The sequence below is a fragment of the Alligator sinensis genome, unplaced genomic scaffold (genome assembly GCF_000455745.1).
Source record: "Alligator sinensis unplaced genomic scaffold, ASM45574v1 scaffold189_1, whole genome shotgun sequence".
Taxonomy (NCBI): Eukaryota; Metazoa; Chordata; order Crocodylia; family Alligatoridae; genus Alligator; species Alligator sinensis.
Window position 1 is genome coordinate 299,232 of NW_005843009.1, and position 14,805 is coordinate 314,036.

General features: G+C 39.3%; 1 protein-coding gene across 4 annotated transcripts in view; it reads right to left on the minus strand.

Moving 5' to 3' along the window:
• Positions 1-317: 317 nt before the first annotated feature.
• Positions 318-14,805, minus strand: part of SPPL2B (signal peptide peptidase like 2B) — a 126,127-nt gene continuing 111,639 nt past the window's right edge. For 3 of the 4 annotated variants that reach the window (XM_025193057.1, XM_025193056.1, XM_025193055.1), the window contains 2 exons: positions 12,182-12,342; positions 318-7,784 (listed from right to left, as the gene is read on the minus strand). In XM_025193057.1, the coding sequence (XP_025048842.1) occupies positions 7,467-7,784; positions 12,182-12,342 (479 nt within the window). In that variant the 3' untranslated portion in view covers positions 318-7,466. Of the gene's footprint in view, positions 7,785-12,116; positions 12,343-14,805 lie in introns of all 4 variants that reach the window. The other variant, XM_025193058.1, reaches the window with a different exon arrangement.

Genomic DNA, 14,805 nt, shown 5'->3' on the forward strand with positions numbered 1-14,805 from the left:
GGGCCTGGCCTGGGTGATTTGGAAATTTGGCAGTAGCTGAATTGAATCGCAAAAGTGATTCAAATCACTGAATTGAATCACCATCCCCCGAATTGGCTGAATCCAAATATGAAGCGAATACTAGCCGCTTTGCAGGAACCACCTGGTACCTTGAGTTATGTAGAAAAAATATACAAAGCTGTGTCTATGTCTGAATCATCAAATCTCTCTGTATCAAATCGGAGGCTTGCGATTTGATTTGGAGAGATTAATGGGTCTCCTGAATTGGGGCGAATCTCCTCTGAATCGAATCAGTGACTGAAGCTTCGCACAGCCCTAGTTTGTACAGGATAGTTTGGATAGGGAAGATTCTGTCTCAGGCTGGGGGTTGGACTAGATGACCTATGGAGGTCCCTTCCAGTCCTACTTCTCTATGATTCCAAGAGTGAAGATTTTTTAGACTGAAGCTTTTCCAGTAAAACTAGTATTAACAGAGTTTCCTTTATTGTTCTATCCCCAGGTTTGGTCATTGTAAAATGGAAAAAATAAGGATCTTAGAAAGAATACAAATTATTAAAAGCTGTAAGCAAGATATGTCCATAAATCATGAGCTTCCACTGAAAGACAAGATAAAAAAATTAATCTCACATACAAATATAAACATGAGGGCCTAAGTCAGACAATTATATTTAACAAGAACTAAGAAAAGATATATAAAAAATGGAAACTATGCCAAAAGATTGGCTGTCATTTTATAGCACCCAGCACAATGGAGTCCTGATTCTGAATGGGATCTTCAAGGCACTTCTGTAATATACTTCATAAATTAGTTAACCTGACTAAGATGACATCCATCCTAGATCTTCAGATTTAAACAAAAAAGATTTAACAATGTGTATCATAGTCATCATTAGGGTATTTGAAAATTAAACTTAGAATGTTAAAGCCCTAAAATTGCATGCACAGGTGAGGGACAAACATTTGGCAATGTGCCACAAACTAGTCCTCCACTCTCCCTAAGTGCCATTCTGATCCACTTCTCCTGTCCAACCTGCTGCTCTACTTTCTATTCCTAGCCCTGGGCTCCCTGCCCGATTTGCTGCTCTGCTTTCTGCTTCCATCCTTATGCTCCCTGACAGATCTGCTGCTTTACTTTCTGCTTCCTGCCCCACCTGCTACTATTCTACCTGTTCTCCCCAACCCAATACGCCATGTGCTAAACCCAGAAGCTGCCTGTGCCACTTATGGTGCCCATGCTGCAGGTTGGCCATCCTTAGCATGCATCATGGTAGCAGTCAAAACTTGGAGTAAAATGTTTGTCAGGTTCATGTTAATTGCCTAACCATTTACTTTAATAACAATAATACTGAAATAATAACATTATAAATGATGGAAACCAGTAGCAAATACATTCAGTTTTGTTTCATGGTCATTAATAAAATTGACTAAGATATATATAGTTACTGGAGCTTTATATCCCAAGGCTTTATATGCCTTGATCTTTGTAAGGTTGAAAACCACTGATCTATGGATTTGCATTTTCACAGACATGCTTGTTGTAAATTTGCTTCTTTTCTATCTTGGAGAACACATAACACTAGCAGAGTTTCCCTATGCCTGATGAAGGGTCTTTGTGCCTGAAAACTTGCAAAGAACTTTTTCCCAACATTTTAGTCGGTCTAATAAAAGATATCACATCTACCCAAAGAACCTTGCCTGCCTTTTAAAGATTAAGGCACCCTTGCATAACTTGTTTGGAATTTAGCGGCATCCTATTTAAGGATCGATTTATTTCTTACAGTGCTTACCTCCTTGCACCCCATGGCACTCTTATAAGAATCCCATGGGCAGCATTGGGCAGGGTACTCATGAGACCATAGTGGAGGGTGGTGCATGAAGCTGCTAGGCAGGGCAAATTGAGGAACTACAGAGTGGGTTATTAGGCCCCTGCAGGAAGCAGCTGTTCCTGCAGGACTCAGAAGGGGGTGACAGACTGGTGCCAGGTGAGGGCAGAGGGAGCAAAATTCTGCCATGCCCTGGTGATTCTGCTGTCTGCCCCCTCTCTGCTCCTGGCCTGCACCTGAGGGGATGACTGCAATCCCCCACCACTGAAGCTGCTCCTCCAGGGACTTGAATGCCAGTGACTGGGGTCACCATTCCTTGCCAACTCTGGGAGCATGACAGGAGCATGGTAAATGAGCCAGGTTTAAAAAAGTACAATTGCATTTGCTTGTGGGCCATGGCAAAGCGCAGTTTACAGCATGGAAGCATTTGGCTCAGGCTGCTGAAGGAGTGGGGGCTGAGCTCTTCAGCTCAGCTCATTTTCTTGTTCCTCTCATGCTCCTGAAGGTAGTGGGAAGGGCTTCAAGCAATGGTGTCAGGACACTAGGACAGGCACAGGGTGCCCAGCATGTGGAGTAGTCAGTGCTTACCTCCTCTCACAGGAGCTGGGCATTGCAGCGCCCTTCTTTTTAATATGTAAAATAGGTGTGAAAACAGAAATATATCCAGGAATTCATCCACGAGGCAAAGGCTGAAAGGAGGAAAGAACAAACTCACAAAGCAAAAAATATGAGGTGTTTTCATATAGAAACAGTTTCTGGCAGCAACTCCATTTCAGCCCCTACATGAAAGAGTGAAAAACAAATCAAGAACATGATTCTATGTTATGTTTTTATAGAAGCCTATGAAAGCGTCTAGGACAGTAAAAGAGATAAATTAAAATTACAAACACATTCATCATCTTCCTATTAGTTGCCTAGTGAATGTAGCCACATCCTCAGAGCTCTGCCTCCTACTGTCCTGGTAATGTGGAACAGAAGTATTATCACTGGAGCCCTTTCTGCCACCTTCCAGATCTATTCCCTTCCAAGACACTTCAGTAAGAATAGATACTACCATCATTACAACGGAGCTCTGTGATCTGAATCTCACCTACCGTGGGTGCAAAAACAAATCTTTATCATGGCAATAAGCACTTCTGAGAAAAGCATGACAGTTTGAACGTGAGGGAGAAAGAGGGATATTGTACCCTAAGGAAATTTGTAAAATCTAAAGAAAAGGAACATTTAGCTGAGATGTCAAAATCAGCTATAACAACAAATCAGAGATGGTTAAGGCAGAGGAGCATGGAGGGGAAGAGGATGTGGAATTCTCATCTGCCTGGGGGAACTTATCAACGTCTCCAGCTGCTGTGTTAGTGGTTTCACAAGTTTAAATTCCTCCTCTTGTGAAGGTTTGTGGCTTATTTCTACTGCCATCTTTAGAAGCAGGATATAGATGTTCCTATTAATACTGAAAGATTTTACTTAAAAATATTTTAATGAAAATTTACATAGTGTAACTGAACATAGAATTTGGGGTATTAATTGCAATGTAGTGATACCAGAGCCAGTAAGGAGACTCTCTCTTTCTCCTTGTGCCAGAGTGATCAAAGGAGTAAAGATCAATAAAAGCTTGTGCAATGAAAACAAGTGTTTTTAACTGCAGACATACAGATCTGTGGAAGTAAATTCTTTGATTTCTTAATTTTCTTTAAGCAGATTTTTATATCTGCTTAACAGAAAATGAGCTATGTGAAGGATATAAACATTATAACCAATATAATGAGTAGAGGGGACAGACTGTTGTAGCTGTGATGTTCCAGGAAATGTATGAGGCAAGGGTTTTTGTAGCATCTTTTACTGGACCGGATGGGAGAGGGGTTAAACAAGCTTTCAGGCACTAACCGCCCTTCCTTAATCACTCACCTCAATGTAACTTCTAAAAGGTACATTTCAATAATAGTTAGCTGTTAGACTGACAACATTGCTGTTAGATAAGAAATCATACTTTTGAGACTCTTACCTCTTTCCAATGGTGAATTTTAAGGGACAAACCCATCAAGGAGTTTTTTTGTTTAAGAAATAAAATAGAAAATGCAGCCTTGGCTCTAATGGAAAAGACTGTTACAGCACTACATAGGTTCAGAGGCCAAACACATATATTAGAGAAGTGGTTTTCAACCTGTTGTCTGTGGACCGGGGTTCACACATTATATCTATCTAAGGGAAAGATGACTATGATCAATCAAAAGTATGCGAATACCCACGCTTACAATTCAAACGGGTCTGCACCGCCATTCAAAATTTCCAAAGGGCTCAGCATGTCTAGTCAACATTTTTTAGGGGTCCACAAATGAAAAAAAGGTTGAAAACCAATGTATTAGAGCAATTTGATTTATACAATATTGTAATCGTCAATGAATGGGACTCATAACTCTAGTTCACATTCTAGAACCAGAAATATTGCATTTTAGTATGCTAAAAGCATCAAATGTTCTCACTTCAGTCTTTATAGGAGATGAAGTTCACACACAATTGACGCGATAATTCTCAAAAGCAAGGGTAAAATGATCTTTTCTAAGCAGGTTAGCCAAGACTACCAATAAAGATGACTTGATAATGTCTATTACAAATGAGTTCTAATGTTATAAATTCTTTTATTTCATTTGTATTATGAACAACATAGGAAAGAAATAGTTTTTTTCCCCTTCTAATGTACCAATTTCTGTAATTTCCTAGTAGAAATAAGAACAAATTTTAAAATTTAAGTTTCAAGGAGATAGATAAAACTTTACTGTCTGAACTCTGGCGGAATAATAAATATATAAAAATAATAGTTAACGTGGCTGAAAGAAAATCGAACCAAGAGGAAATTCAGATTTCATGACACACTAAGCTCAACTCTCATTTTGCTGGCATTTGTCAAGTTTATTTAAAGATAGTTTTTCTTCTATAAATGTTTAACATATTTATAATTTATAATATATTTATAAAATGGCTTACATTAAGGCATAATAGAACTGGTTGAAGTGTCCAACAGAAGCTTCTCTAATGTTCTGCGTACCTAGAGTCTGGTTCAGATTAGTCTCAGGGTATGGACAGACAACACATTTGTGGTGCTCCAAGTGCCTTTAAAGTTCTCTAAAAGCTGAGAGTACAGGTAATTCCCAGTGATGAAGTGTCACAAACTGTAATATAGACCAAACAGGAGAGGGGAAAATAAAATGGGAAAAATCTCAGCACTACTCATCACGTTGCATTTGGTTCATTTGAAAACCAGACTAAATATATCACAGGCTCCAGAATACAGGAAACTTTTAAAGAAACTCACTATCATTTTACCCAGAGTTCACTCAACTTGGTAGATAGGGCCTAGGTTAAGGTCCCCCAGGCTTATGCAGAAACTGGTAAACTGCTGACCCCAAAATGTGATTTTATAAATAGGCTTTCATTATCCTGGAAAAAAATACTGTCCACCTAACATGAGGTGATAGAGAGAAAGCAAACAAATTTACAGTACAAAAGATACAATGCAAACTTTTAGAAAGCGCAGTCAGAGTTGACATGGGATCTGTGTCCACAGATACTAAAGAAAAGTCTTTCAGAATTTGACCCAACAAGCCAGTGGAAGCTTCTTAATGTAAATGCATTGCTCTGTACATTAATACTGAGATTACACTCTTCAAAGTGCCACACTGCTGTGCAAGATATCTTTGCTCAGAAGGGTAGTATTTATGAGTGGCAGAGGGATGCCTTTGCCACTTGAGTTAACAAATCACATTCTATTTTCAGGATATTGTTTTTAATGGACTGGAATGTATAAAGTTCAAAACAGAATTTAATGTCTTAAAATAAATTAAATTGCCTTGATTCAGTACTCTCTCACACAAAATTGATTTTATATAATCCAATGTTAATCTGACTAAACTGTCCCTCTACATCACCATTAATGCCTAGGGAAATTAATCAGAAATTAAGAAATGTCCACATTTGGGATATTTCAAGCTGTACTGGCAGCTTGCTAAAACCAGCTGTGCCTAATTATGTTAAAACTGAACAGACTGTAGTTTCCTTCATCTTCACTGTGACGATGCAACCCTGACATTGCAAGGTAGGACCTTTACTCTCCAGCACAAGGAAAAGTCAGGATGGTCACTGCCTCATTTTAGAACCTTGCAGATCACACTTGGGTCACGCCTGGGATAAAGACAAAATATGGCTTGAGCTGGATGACCAGTTACAAAATTGTAACTAATTCCTAAATCCAAGCAATATATACAAACAAACTAACTGTTAAATCACACATGCTCCTTTGAAAAAGAGAACATCAAACTATTTTCTTCAACATTAGAAATCAAACCTATATTGATAACAAGTGTAAGTAGAGGCTCACAGAAAATAGCTGAATTTCTCATATCAGTTTGTCTTCAAAATTTCCCAAGAGACAATTCTGTAACCACGAATTAATGTTATTTCCTGATCTGTGAGACAAATAAGGGGCTCTCTTTTTAAACCAACATACATAATGACTCTATCTATTGTGTCAGACTCTGGAAAGTCTAATCAATCGATACTTTTTCAAAGACAGCCATAGAATTCATATGAATGCTTATGATGCTTCTAGTAGATCCACTCATCCTGCCTTTTAATCTAGATCAAGGGTGCTCAATCCCCAGGCCATGGGCCGGATCCAGCCCCTGGCCCTTTGTAATTCAGCCTGTGGGGCTCCCAACTGGATTCTGTGGGGAGCCCTGTGCGCTAGATCAGGTGTCTAGTGTGGTACAGCGCCTGACACTGGTGTATGGGGGGCTGGGCTATGATGGCACAGAGCCCAATATCGGCTGGATGGCTCACAGGCTGGATCAGGCCCTGTGCTGCCCCCTGTACACTGGGATAGGGCTCCAGCCTGGTCAGGGTGGCGTGGGCCCCAGAGCCTGGTCCCAGTGCATGGAGGTGGTGCAGACCCAACCTGGTCCATGGACTGGCTCCATGCCATTCATCTGGTCCATGGGGTCCAAAAATGTGAGCACCACTGAGCTAGACTATAATCCAACCCAGTACCTAGTAGTAAAACAAACAAACAAAAAGTTAAGAGATTAATTTAATGACCATGGTAATATAAATCCTTTCAGAAGGCTCGTAATTTAGCCAGTTCTTAGCATTGCTGGAGCATAAGTTTATACTAAACCATTCACTTGCATCAATGGCTTTTACAAGTAGAAAATAGTCTCAGAAGGGAAAGTGCTAAAACTACTCTACTTCCTCTCAGCATTGCATTGTAGCAGGTTTGTCCACTGCTTTTCTTCCATATTAACCTACACTATGTTAAAGCAGCACCACAGCCACACAAGCGCAGAGTGCCATATACATAAAAGTTCTTACTGGTATCCTGGTATAATGAAATAGGAACAGGTAAAAGGCATCCACTAATAAAATGATCGCTAAAATTCATACATCAGAACCTTGGTAAAGCACCATATTTCAGAAAGGTGTTTGAAGTGCACAGCTGTATCTGAAGTTGGAGGCAGAGTATTCTTGAATTTGATGATCAGATTCCCAGTGAGGTTCTTCAGCGAGTATGACCACTACAGAACCAGTCTAATTACTTACTGGTTTTATGCAGAAAAAAAGGGGGAGGGGAAAGAGGGTTTCCTATTACATCTTCTAGTCCAACTGGTTCTTTTCTACTTCAACACTTTTGCTTTCACAGTTGTCCTTGTTTTGATTAGCTGATTCTTCTATATGTGAGCTGGAATTTTTTGGTTGTTCTAGTTGTGTGCTGGGATCAGTCAGCTCCCCAGTATTTGGGGAGGGGTTCTGGGTCTCCTCTACACTCAGGGTAGCATTACTTTGGTCCTTTGCATGAAGTGTGGGGTTGGTCATTTGTTCTGCTTCTTGTTGAGATGCTGGTGCATTTACATCTTTGGGGGGTTCAGGACAGCTGATGGGAGCCAACACCAAAGGAGGATGAGGTAGGTCTTTCTGTAAAAGAAAATTGTTTTTTTTAGAATGATGGGAAGTGAGAAGAAAGAGCTACTACTCCTACTAAGGACAACATTAGCAGTGACTGATCAAAACATGCTAGTTTCTACAGGAAACCAGCCATCATACTGAGGGTGCAGACTGACCAAACAATTATACTGACTGAAAACATAGGGGAAATGTACTGAGTTTTAAAGTGATTTGTAATAATTGGTCCATGTGCCCGCTCTATGATACAGGTAATGGATGTCAAACTACAGTAATTTAAGAATGGTTTCATTCTGGAATAAGGTGCCCTGATTTAAGTTCACTTATGCAGGATGCAAATGGGTGCACAAAACATAAAATGGATCATTTGATGCACTCACAAGTGCTATGTCTTTCTCACCACTTTAAAGTAGTAAAATTGTTTCATCTGTCTACTGCTTGAGTGTCCAGTATTCATTACATGATAACGGGTGGTAGAGGTAAAAACAATGTTAGCTAAAGGCTAACAAGAGGGCTACAATTGCAGTAACTTCAAACCCCAAAAGATTTACTTTTGGGATAAGTCCCACCGATTCACAAAAACAAAAGGAAATGTCCACAGCAGGCTCATAAAATGCTTAAAGTCTTAGAAATTAAGGCTTAAAGGGTTCATTATTTCTAACTGATTTGGGAAGTGACAGGCATACATTTAACTTTTAAAAAGGAATAGGGAATTGGCACTCATGAGCATGCATCAACAGTTGTAATGAAGTTGTTAAGTGTGCACGCTCCTAAAGTTGCAAGCCAAACTGCAGACTTTAACCCTGAATGAAACAGCATGGAAGTTGCAACAGTTTTGCAGAGACAGATGTAACAGTTAAATCAGAACACCTAATTACCAGTACAATTTAATATTAGACAGTCAGAGAGCTTTTGATGGGTCTGAATGAATTCAAAATCAGCAGGGCCTGATAAACTTCAAACCAGGTACTCAAGAAACTGGTAGAGATGATCTTGGAGCCATAGGCAATAATATTTTCAAAGTCATGGGAGATGGGCAAGGTACCAGAGGACTGGAAAAGGGCCAGTGTAGTGTCCCTCTTTAAAGAAGGCAGGACCCGGGGGACAACACACTGGTTTGCCTCACCTCAATACCTGGAAAGTTACTGCAGCATATTCTAAGGAAGTTCCCTTGAAAGCATCTGGATGAGGAAAGGCTGATCACAAGCAGCCACCACGGATTTACTAAGAACAAATTGTGTCAAAATTGATCTCAATCTTTGGAGAAATATGATCTAGACTAAACTACTATGGGATGGACAGACAGCTGACTCAGTAGCTGCAAGTAAAGGGTAATTATAAATGGATTCATATCGGAAAGGCATGTTTTGAGTGGAGTCCCACAGGGGTCTGTCCCAGGCCTGGTACTGTTCAATGTGTTTATTAATGATTTGGATGCTGGCATAGAAAGCTTCTTGATTAAATCTGCAAATGACATAAAACTAGGAGGCACCAGGAAAGCACTGAAGGATGGGAGTGCAATTCAGTAGTTTCTTGACCGGGGTGGGCAATTATTTGGGCTGGACGGCCACTTAAGTATGGGTACTGATCCTGTGAGGAGGGGAGGGAGGAAGAAGTGCTGATGTGACCGGCATTGTAGGAAGGGGGGTGCTGACATGGGGCAGTGTGGCAGAGTGGGGTGGCAATTGTGGGTGGCAGTCCAGCCTGGCTCAGCCCATCCGTCCCAACTCCACCCCCAGAGACTCCTGATGTCTTTTTTAAAGCCTTCTTCAGAAGTAGTGGGTGTTGGCTGCAGCCAGAGCTGGGGATTTTGAGTAGGGTGTGCCAACGCTTCTGCTGGGACTTAAACCTGGAGGTTCCTGGCTAGAAGGTCTTGCATCTATGCTTAGGCTCAGATAAAGTGCCATTTTCAGGGTCAGAAAATATTTTACCCCATGGTTAGATTGGTATAGATGGGGGGGAGGGAGGGGGGGGGTTGCCATCCTTTGTAGCAGGAGACATGGCTCTCTTTCTTGGATCTCTCAAGAGTATTTTAACAACTTTTGAAGCAGCAAGATATTGGCCACCATGGTCCCCCTGCTTTACCTGTGGCAGATTAGGGTGTTATGTCTTGTGCTTGTGTCAAGGTTGACTGCGTAGTTTTGTTAATAGGGTAGACAATGGGTTTGTATAGATTGGATTGGATAGGGATGATCCTGCCTCAGGTAGAGGGGTTGGACTAGGTGACCTATGGAGGTCCGTTCCAGCCCTACTTCTCTACGATTCATATAACTACTGTTTTTGTCCATGTATTACTTCCTTCTTAGGTGGAAAAATGTTTTGGAGTTCTGCCATTTCTTTCTTCATAGTGATAAATTTCATTGATCATTAATGATAAATAATGACTGATACTTTTCAGAGGATCTCAAAGCAGTTTAATAGTAATTGAACTTAAAAATCTCTATTATGAGTTTTTATTCTCATTATAGATTTGAAGATCTAAAATACAGAAATGGTCAATGACTTGTCACTGGATCACTAGTGGAACAGACTGCAGAGGGGAAGTGGGAGTAAAGGCAGGAGGCTGCTGTGGGTCTGACACTGCCCCAACCTGGGCTCAGGGTCAGAGTCAGAGTCACAGCAGCTGCCTGCTCCCTGCTTCACTGCATGTGAAAATATAAGATGAGGAGCTTTATTCCCTCATGCTGCTTCAGGGAAAATACCTCATTGTATATTTGAGTAAATATAGTATTTGATATTTTTATTTTACCTAGACAAGTTTCTGCAAGCTTCAGGTCAAGTTATATTCATTATCAAGTCAAATTCAAGCTGTTACTATAGGCAAGGGTCTATTTTTACACTGTGAACTGCCTACAGAATAAAATGACCATATTTTAAAACTACATGTAGCATCTCAATGAGGCTTATAGTGTGCAAACAACCCTTTATAATGTGCAGGAATTTATATAAAGAATTATTATTTATAGTAAAGAAGTAAGAGTCTTGCTACTGTTCTTGCAATGGTCTGGGACCTAGCTTTGTTACTATTCTACCATAGCAGGAAGTTCCCACTGGCCCTACCCAGACTGTTTTTTGGGGTGCCAAACTTAGACACTGCATTCCCAGGAGGATTATTGTACACCACACTACATACTTCTGTAGAAACTTTGTATGGTGATGAAATACTCAAGCACAAGAATGTTTTTTTTTTTAAAGTGTGGCTTCTGGGTCAGCAGTGGTATTAAAATATTTCTCCAACTGGAGGACCCTCTTCAGTAACTTAATCTTCAAAAAGAGGCCCAGTCTACGCTTAACAAGTTTTGCTTGAATAGCTATAGAGGTTTGAAGTATGAAAAAAAAAAATCATAAACCAAACCAACGTAAGTAAACCAGCAAAGGCCCAGACTAGCTTCAGAAAACTGGTATTATATACTAGCAAAAACCTTGTTGGCCTGCATAAACTAAGGGATTTCCCCTTAGAGAGCTCACCATCATAACAATATTGGAAACCGCATCAACTATAGACAAGACCAAAGCTTATCAAAAGTACTGAACAACTGACTTAATTCACTTTGAGCAAAAGAACAGCTTTGAAAATGTCTGTATTTGTGGACCTTCCCTGTGCTCCAAACTCTGTTGATCCCACTGAACCCTAATTTCACTGGACAGTATTTCGTGATGAATGCACAACAAATTATACTTGGTACTGCAGCACATTACGAATAAACATTTTATAGTTCCAAAATAACACAAAAGTGTGTTGACTGAAATGATATATGACGATATTTCACAGTTCCTGAAAGAAGCTGCCTGACATCAGAATAGGACTTTTACTCTCTCTACTACAGAGTCACCAACAATTTTTCTCCCTTGTATTAAACACCTATTCAGTGAACTGTCCCTTATTTTGGGGTACTGTCTTCTTCTTTCAGCAAACAATACTGACCGCCTTCAAACTGGATGCATTTTAACTTACAGCAAAAAGTAAAAACAGACCAGTCATAGATGATGATTTGAGATGCTATGCTAGCTCCCCACCTCACCCCCACACAATCTAGGCTATGAAAGGAAGATCTACAAATATGAATAAATTTAAGGGAGTTACTATCTGAAGTTATATTAAACAACTATGAATGAAAATGTACATCATAATCCCCCCAAATTATGTAATGATCAGGTTGCTTAGGAAGGCACTTATCTACTTCACACTGGTCAGTTTTGCTGCCCACAAACATTAAAGTAACAATCACAAGATCATGTCCAACAATTACTAAAGCAAATAAAATAATACTTAGGATCAAAAAGGGAACTTCAAAATATAAAGATCTTTGTTTTGTTGGGTAGTACTACAATATTTTACTCAACTTTAATTCTAGTTAGGTTTATAGTATTATTATTCTTGAAGACAGTCATATCAAACTGGTATTCACCGCAAAGCCGCTGCCTGTCCAGAACATTGTAAGCTCCTTTCGCCAAAGAGCAACAGCAAAGCTAGTGATAAGAGTACAGGGTACCAAGTAGAGGAGAGCTGGCTGACCCATCTGCATCAATGCCAAGGCTACAAAAGTCACCAGAAGGCCAATGCCATATGCTAAAAGGAGATAAAAAATGCAAAATGAAGTTATTCAGACAGTTTTGCTTAATAATGGCCATATTGTTATCCTGAAAAATCATCTAATGTTAATTTATGTTATGATATTAATTTATGATATTTAAGTAATATCATAAAACTCCTTTTACTGTTTAGTATACGTGGTGTAATGAATTCAATAACTGAAAGTGAAATAAACTGAAACAAATTCTATGCATCACTTCAGTGCTAAAAATAATCAAAACACTGGCATTTAAAACACACACTATTTTTTAATGAAATGTAAACAAAATACAGATAACATTACTGTCGGACTACTACAACTGGTACACTGCTTGTAACTTGGAAATTCTTGCTTATATGTTTTGCTTATTTAGTGAAACACTATTAAGCAAATATCTAGCTATGTGTTACTACTCATTAAAATTTATTTTTACTTATGGTATAATATACTGCAGAAAATATTAAACTGAATATAAAATATCTTCAAAAGCTTTCAGGGCAAGTTCCTGCAAGTATGTCAGGTGTAGGCTGATAAATCTAATTCCTCAACAAAAATTCCCAGTACTTGGAGTTAATATTATATAGAAATATTTTATAGCATTTACTGAACCATTAAGTCAGCTAAGCAAACTTCTACCAAAGCAAGGTAAGTAATGGAAGTAATATCTACTTTATTTCATTTCATTAATATGGCAAAGAGTATAAAAGTAATTTTTGTACCTAGACTACTACATTTTTGTGGCAATTTTACACAGCTGATTTCAGAGTAGAATGCTGCAGTTTTAATCAAGGAATTCAAAATTAGAGTCATGCTTAATAATCCAAGTTTCTGAATAGAAATATAACAGGAATGTAAAGTACCATTAAATCACCATTGGAGACTCAGTGGAACCTGTAATTCTTACAACAATTCTGGCAGTTGTTTTTCTTAAAGCTTTTTCGGTGCCTTCAGTTGCTAGTATATTCAAACTTTTCTATCTTAAGTATGGACTTAAAGGGGTTTACATATTTAAGAAATATGAACATATGTTGCAGTCAGAATGCGAGTCTGCAAATTCTACAGATTCCATATATTTAATACACAGTTAAGTGAAATACACTGAATACAGCCAAAAGTCAGTCACAACCCTAGAGCCTCCCCAAAGTGAAAGGCATCACTTTCCAGAGATAACTTGCTTTAAAATTATAGACCATGTTTTCAAGTTAGGAGGTAGTAAAATTACCAACAGCCTTTTCTGAAATTGAAGCCCTCTGATGTTTCTGCCTGTCATTTTGCAATTATACTGGTCGTTTATCTCAAACTTGAAGAAACATTTTCCTCTGTTAATAGCAGACCCTAAATGAAGGAAGTTCCAAGTTAATGTGCTTATGGCCAGATCCAAACTGTCCTTGCTGGTGCCTAAACATGCCTTGCATGGAATTTAGTCTCCTAAACCATGAAAAACAATCCAGATCAACCTCACTGCAGTGGCCACAAAACCACTTGGATGACCAGAATTATTAAATACCCCATTTTGGTCTGAAAAATTCCCTATGTGTTTTGGCTTAAGCTTGTGTACACGGTCAGAAGTGACTTAGGTCACTAAACTATTTTTTAAGCCAGTGATTTTCAACCAAGATACCGCAGCACCTTGGGGTGTCTTGAGAGCCTTTCAAGGGTAGTGTGAGGTGCCATACAATGCTAACACTGTTAACACCTAACAGTTAACACAGTGGTATGCAAACAAAATTTGCAAGATAAACCCAGAGATTTCAAATAGGGATCCATAATCTTAAAAACACTGTGACCTGTTGTGATCTTTCTGAGTTCTTTGCAACAGAAAAAAGTCACTTTTTTTTTTTTTTTTTTTACTTTGGAAAAATAGTAGAGTGAAAGCTAAGATCTGGCATTTTCTGAGGGATGCCTTGAGTCTAAAAAAAGGTTAAGAAGCACTGCTCTAAACCAGTGATGTCTAATCAGGGTACTGCACAAAATTAGCAGTTAGGTGTGCAAACACCTACACACGATTCACAAGACATACCAGTTGATTTAAAATAGGAACCTATACTGTTAAAAACATTCTGAACTATTGTGATTTTTCTGAACAGAAGAATAGCTCTATTATTTTCCCATAGTCAAAAAAAGAAGCGAAAGCTAAGAGCTGGCATTTTCCAAGGGTGTCTATGGAGTCTACGGAGATTCCATTTTCTGGAGTCTATGGAGGGGTGTCTTGATTCTAAAAAGGTTGAGAAGCATTACTTTAAGTCAGGGATGGGCAAGTAGTTGGGCCCAAAGGCCACACAGGGAGTTTTGATGAACTGTTATAGATTGGGTCAGCACCGCACCCCGCTCCCTTGGCAACAACTCATCAAACTCCCTATGGGGCTTTGCGTGGTTGGGGAGCAATGCTTGGGAGTGAGGCGCACATAATCCACTCCCTGCATACCCTGCCCTGTGGGGGGAGGGAGGTGAAAGGGAGG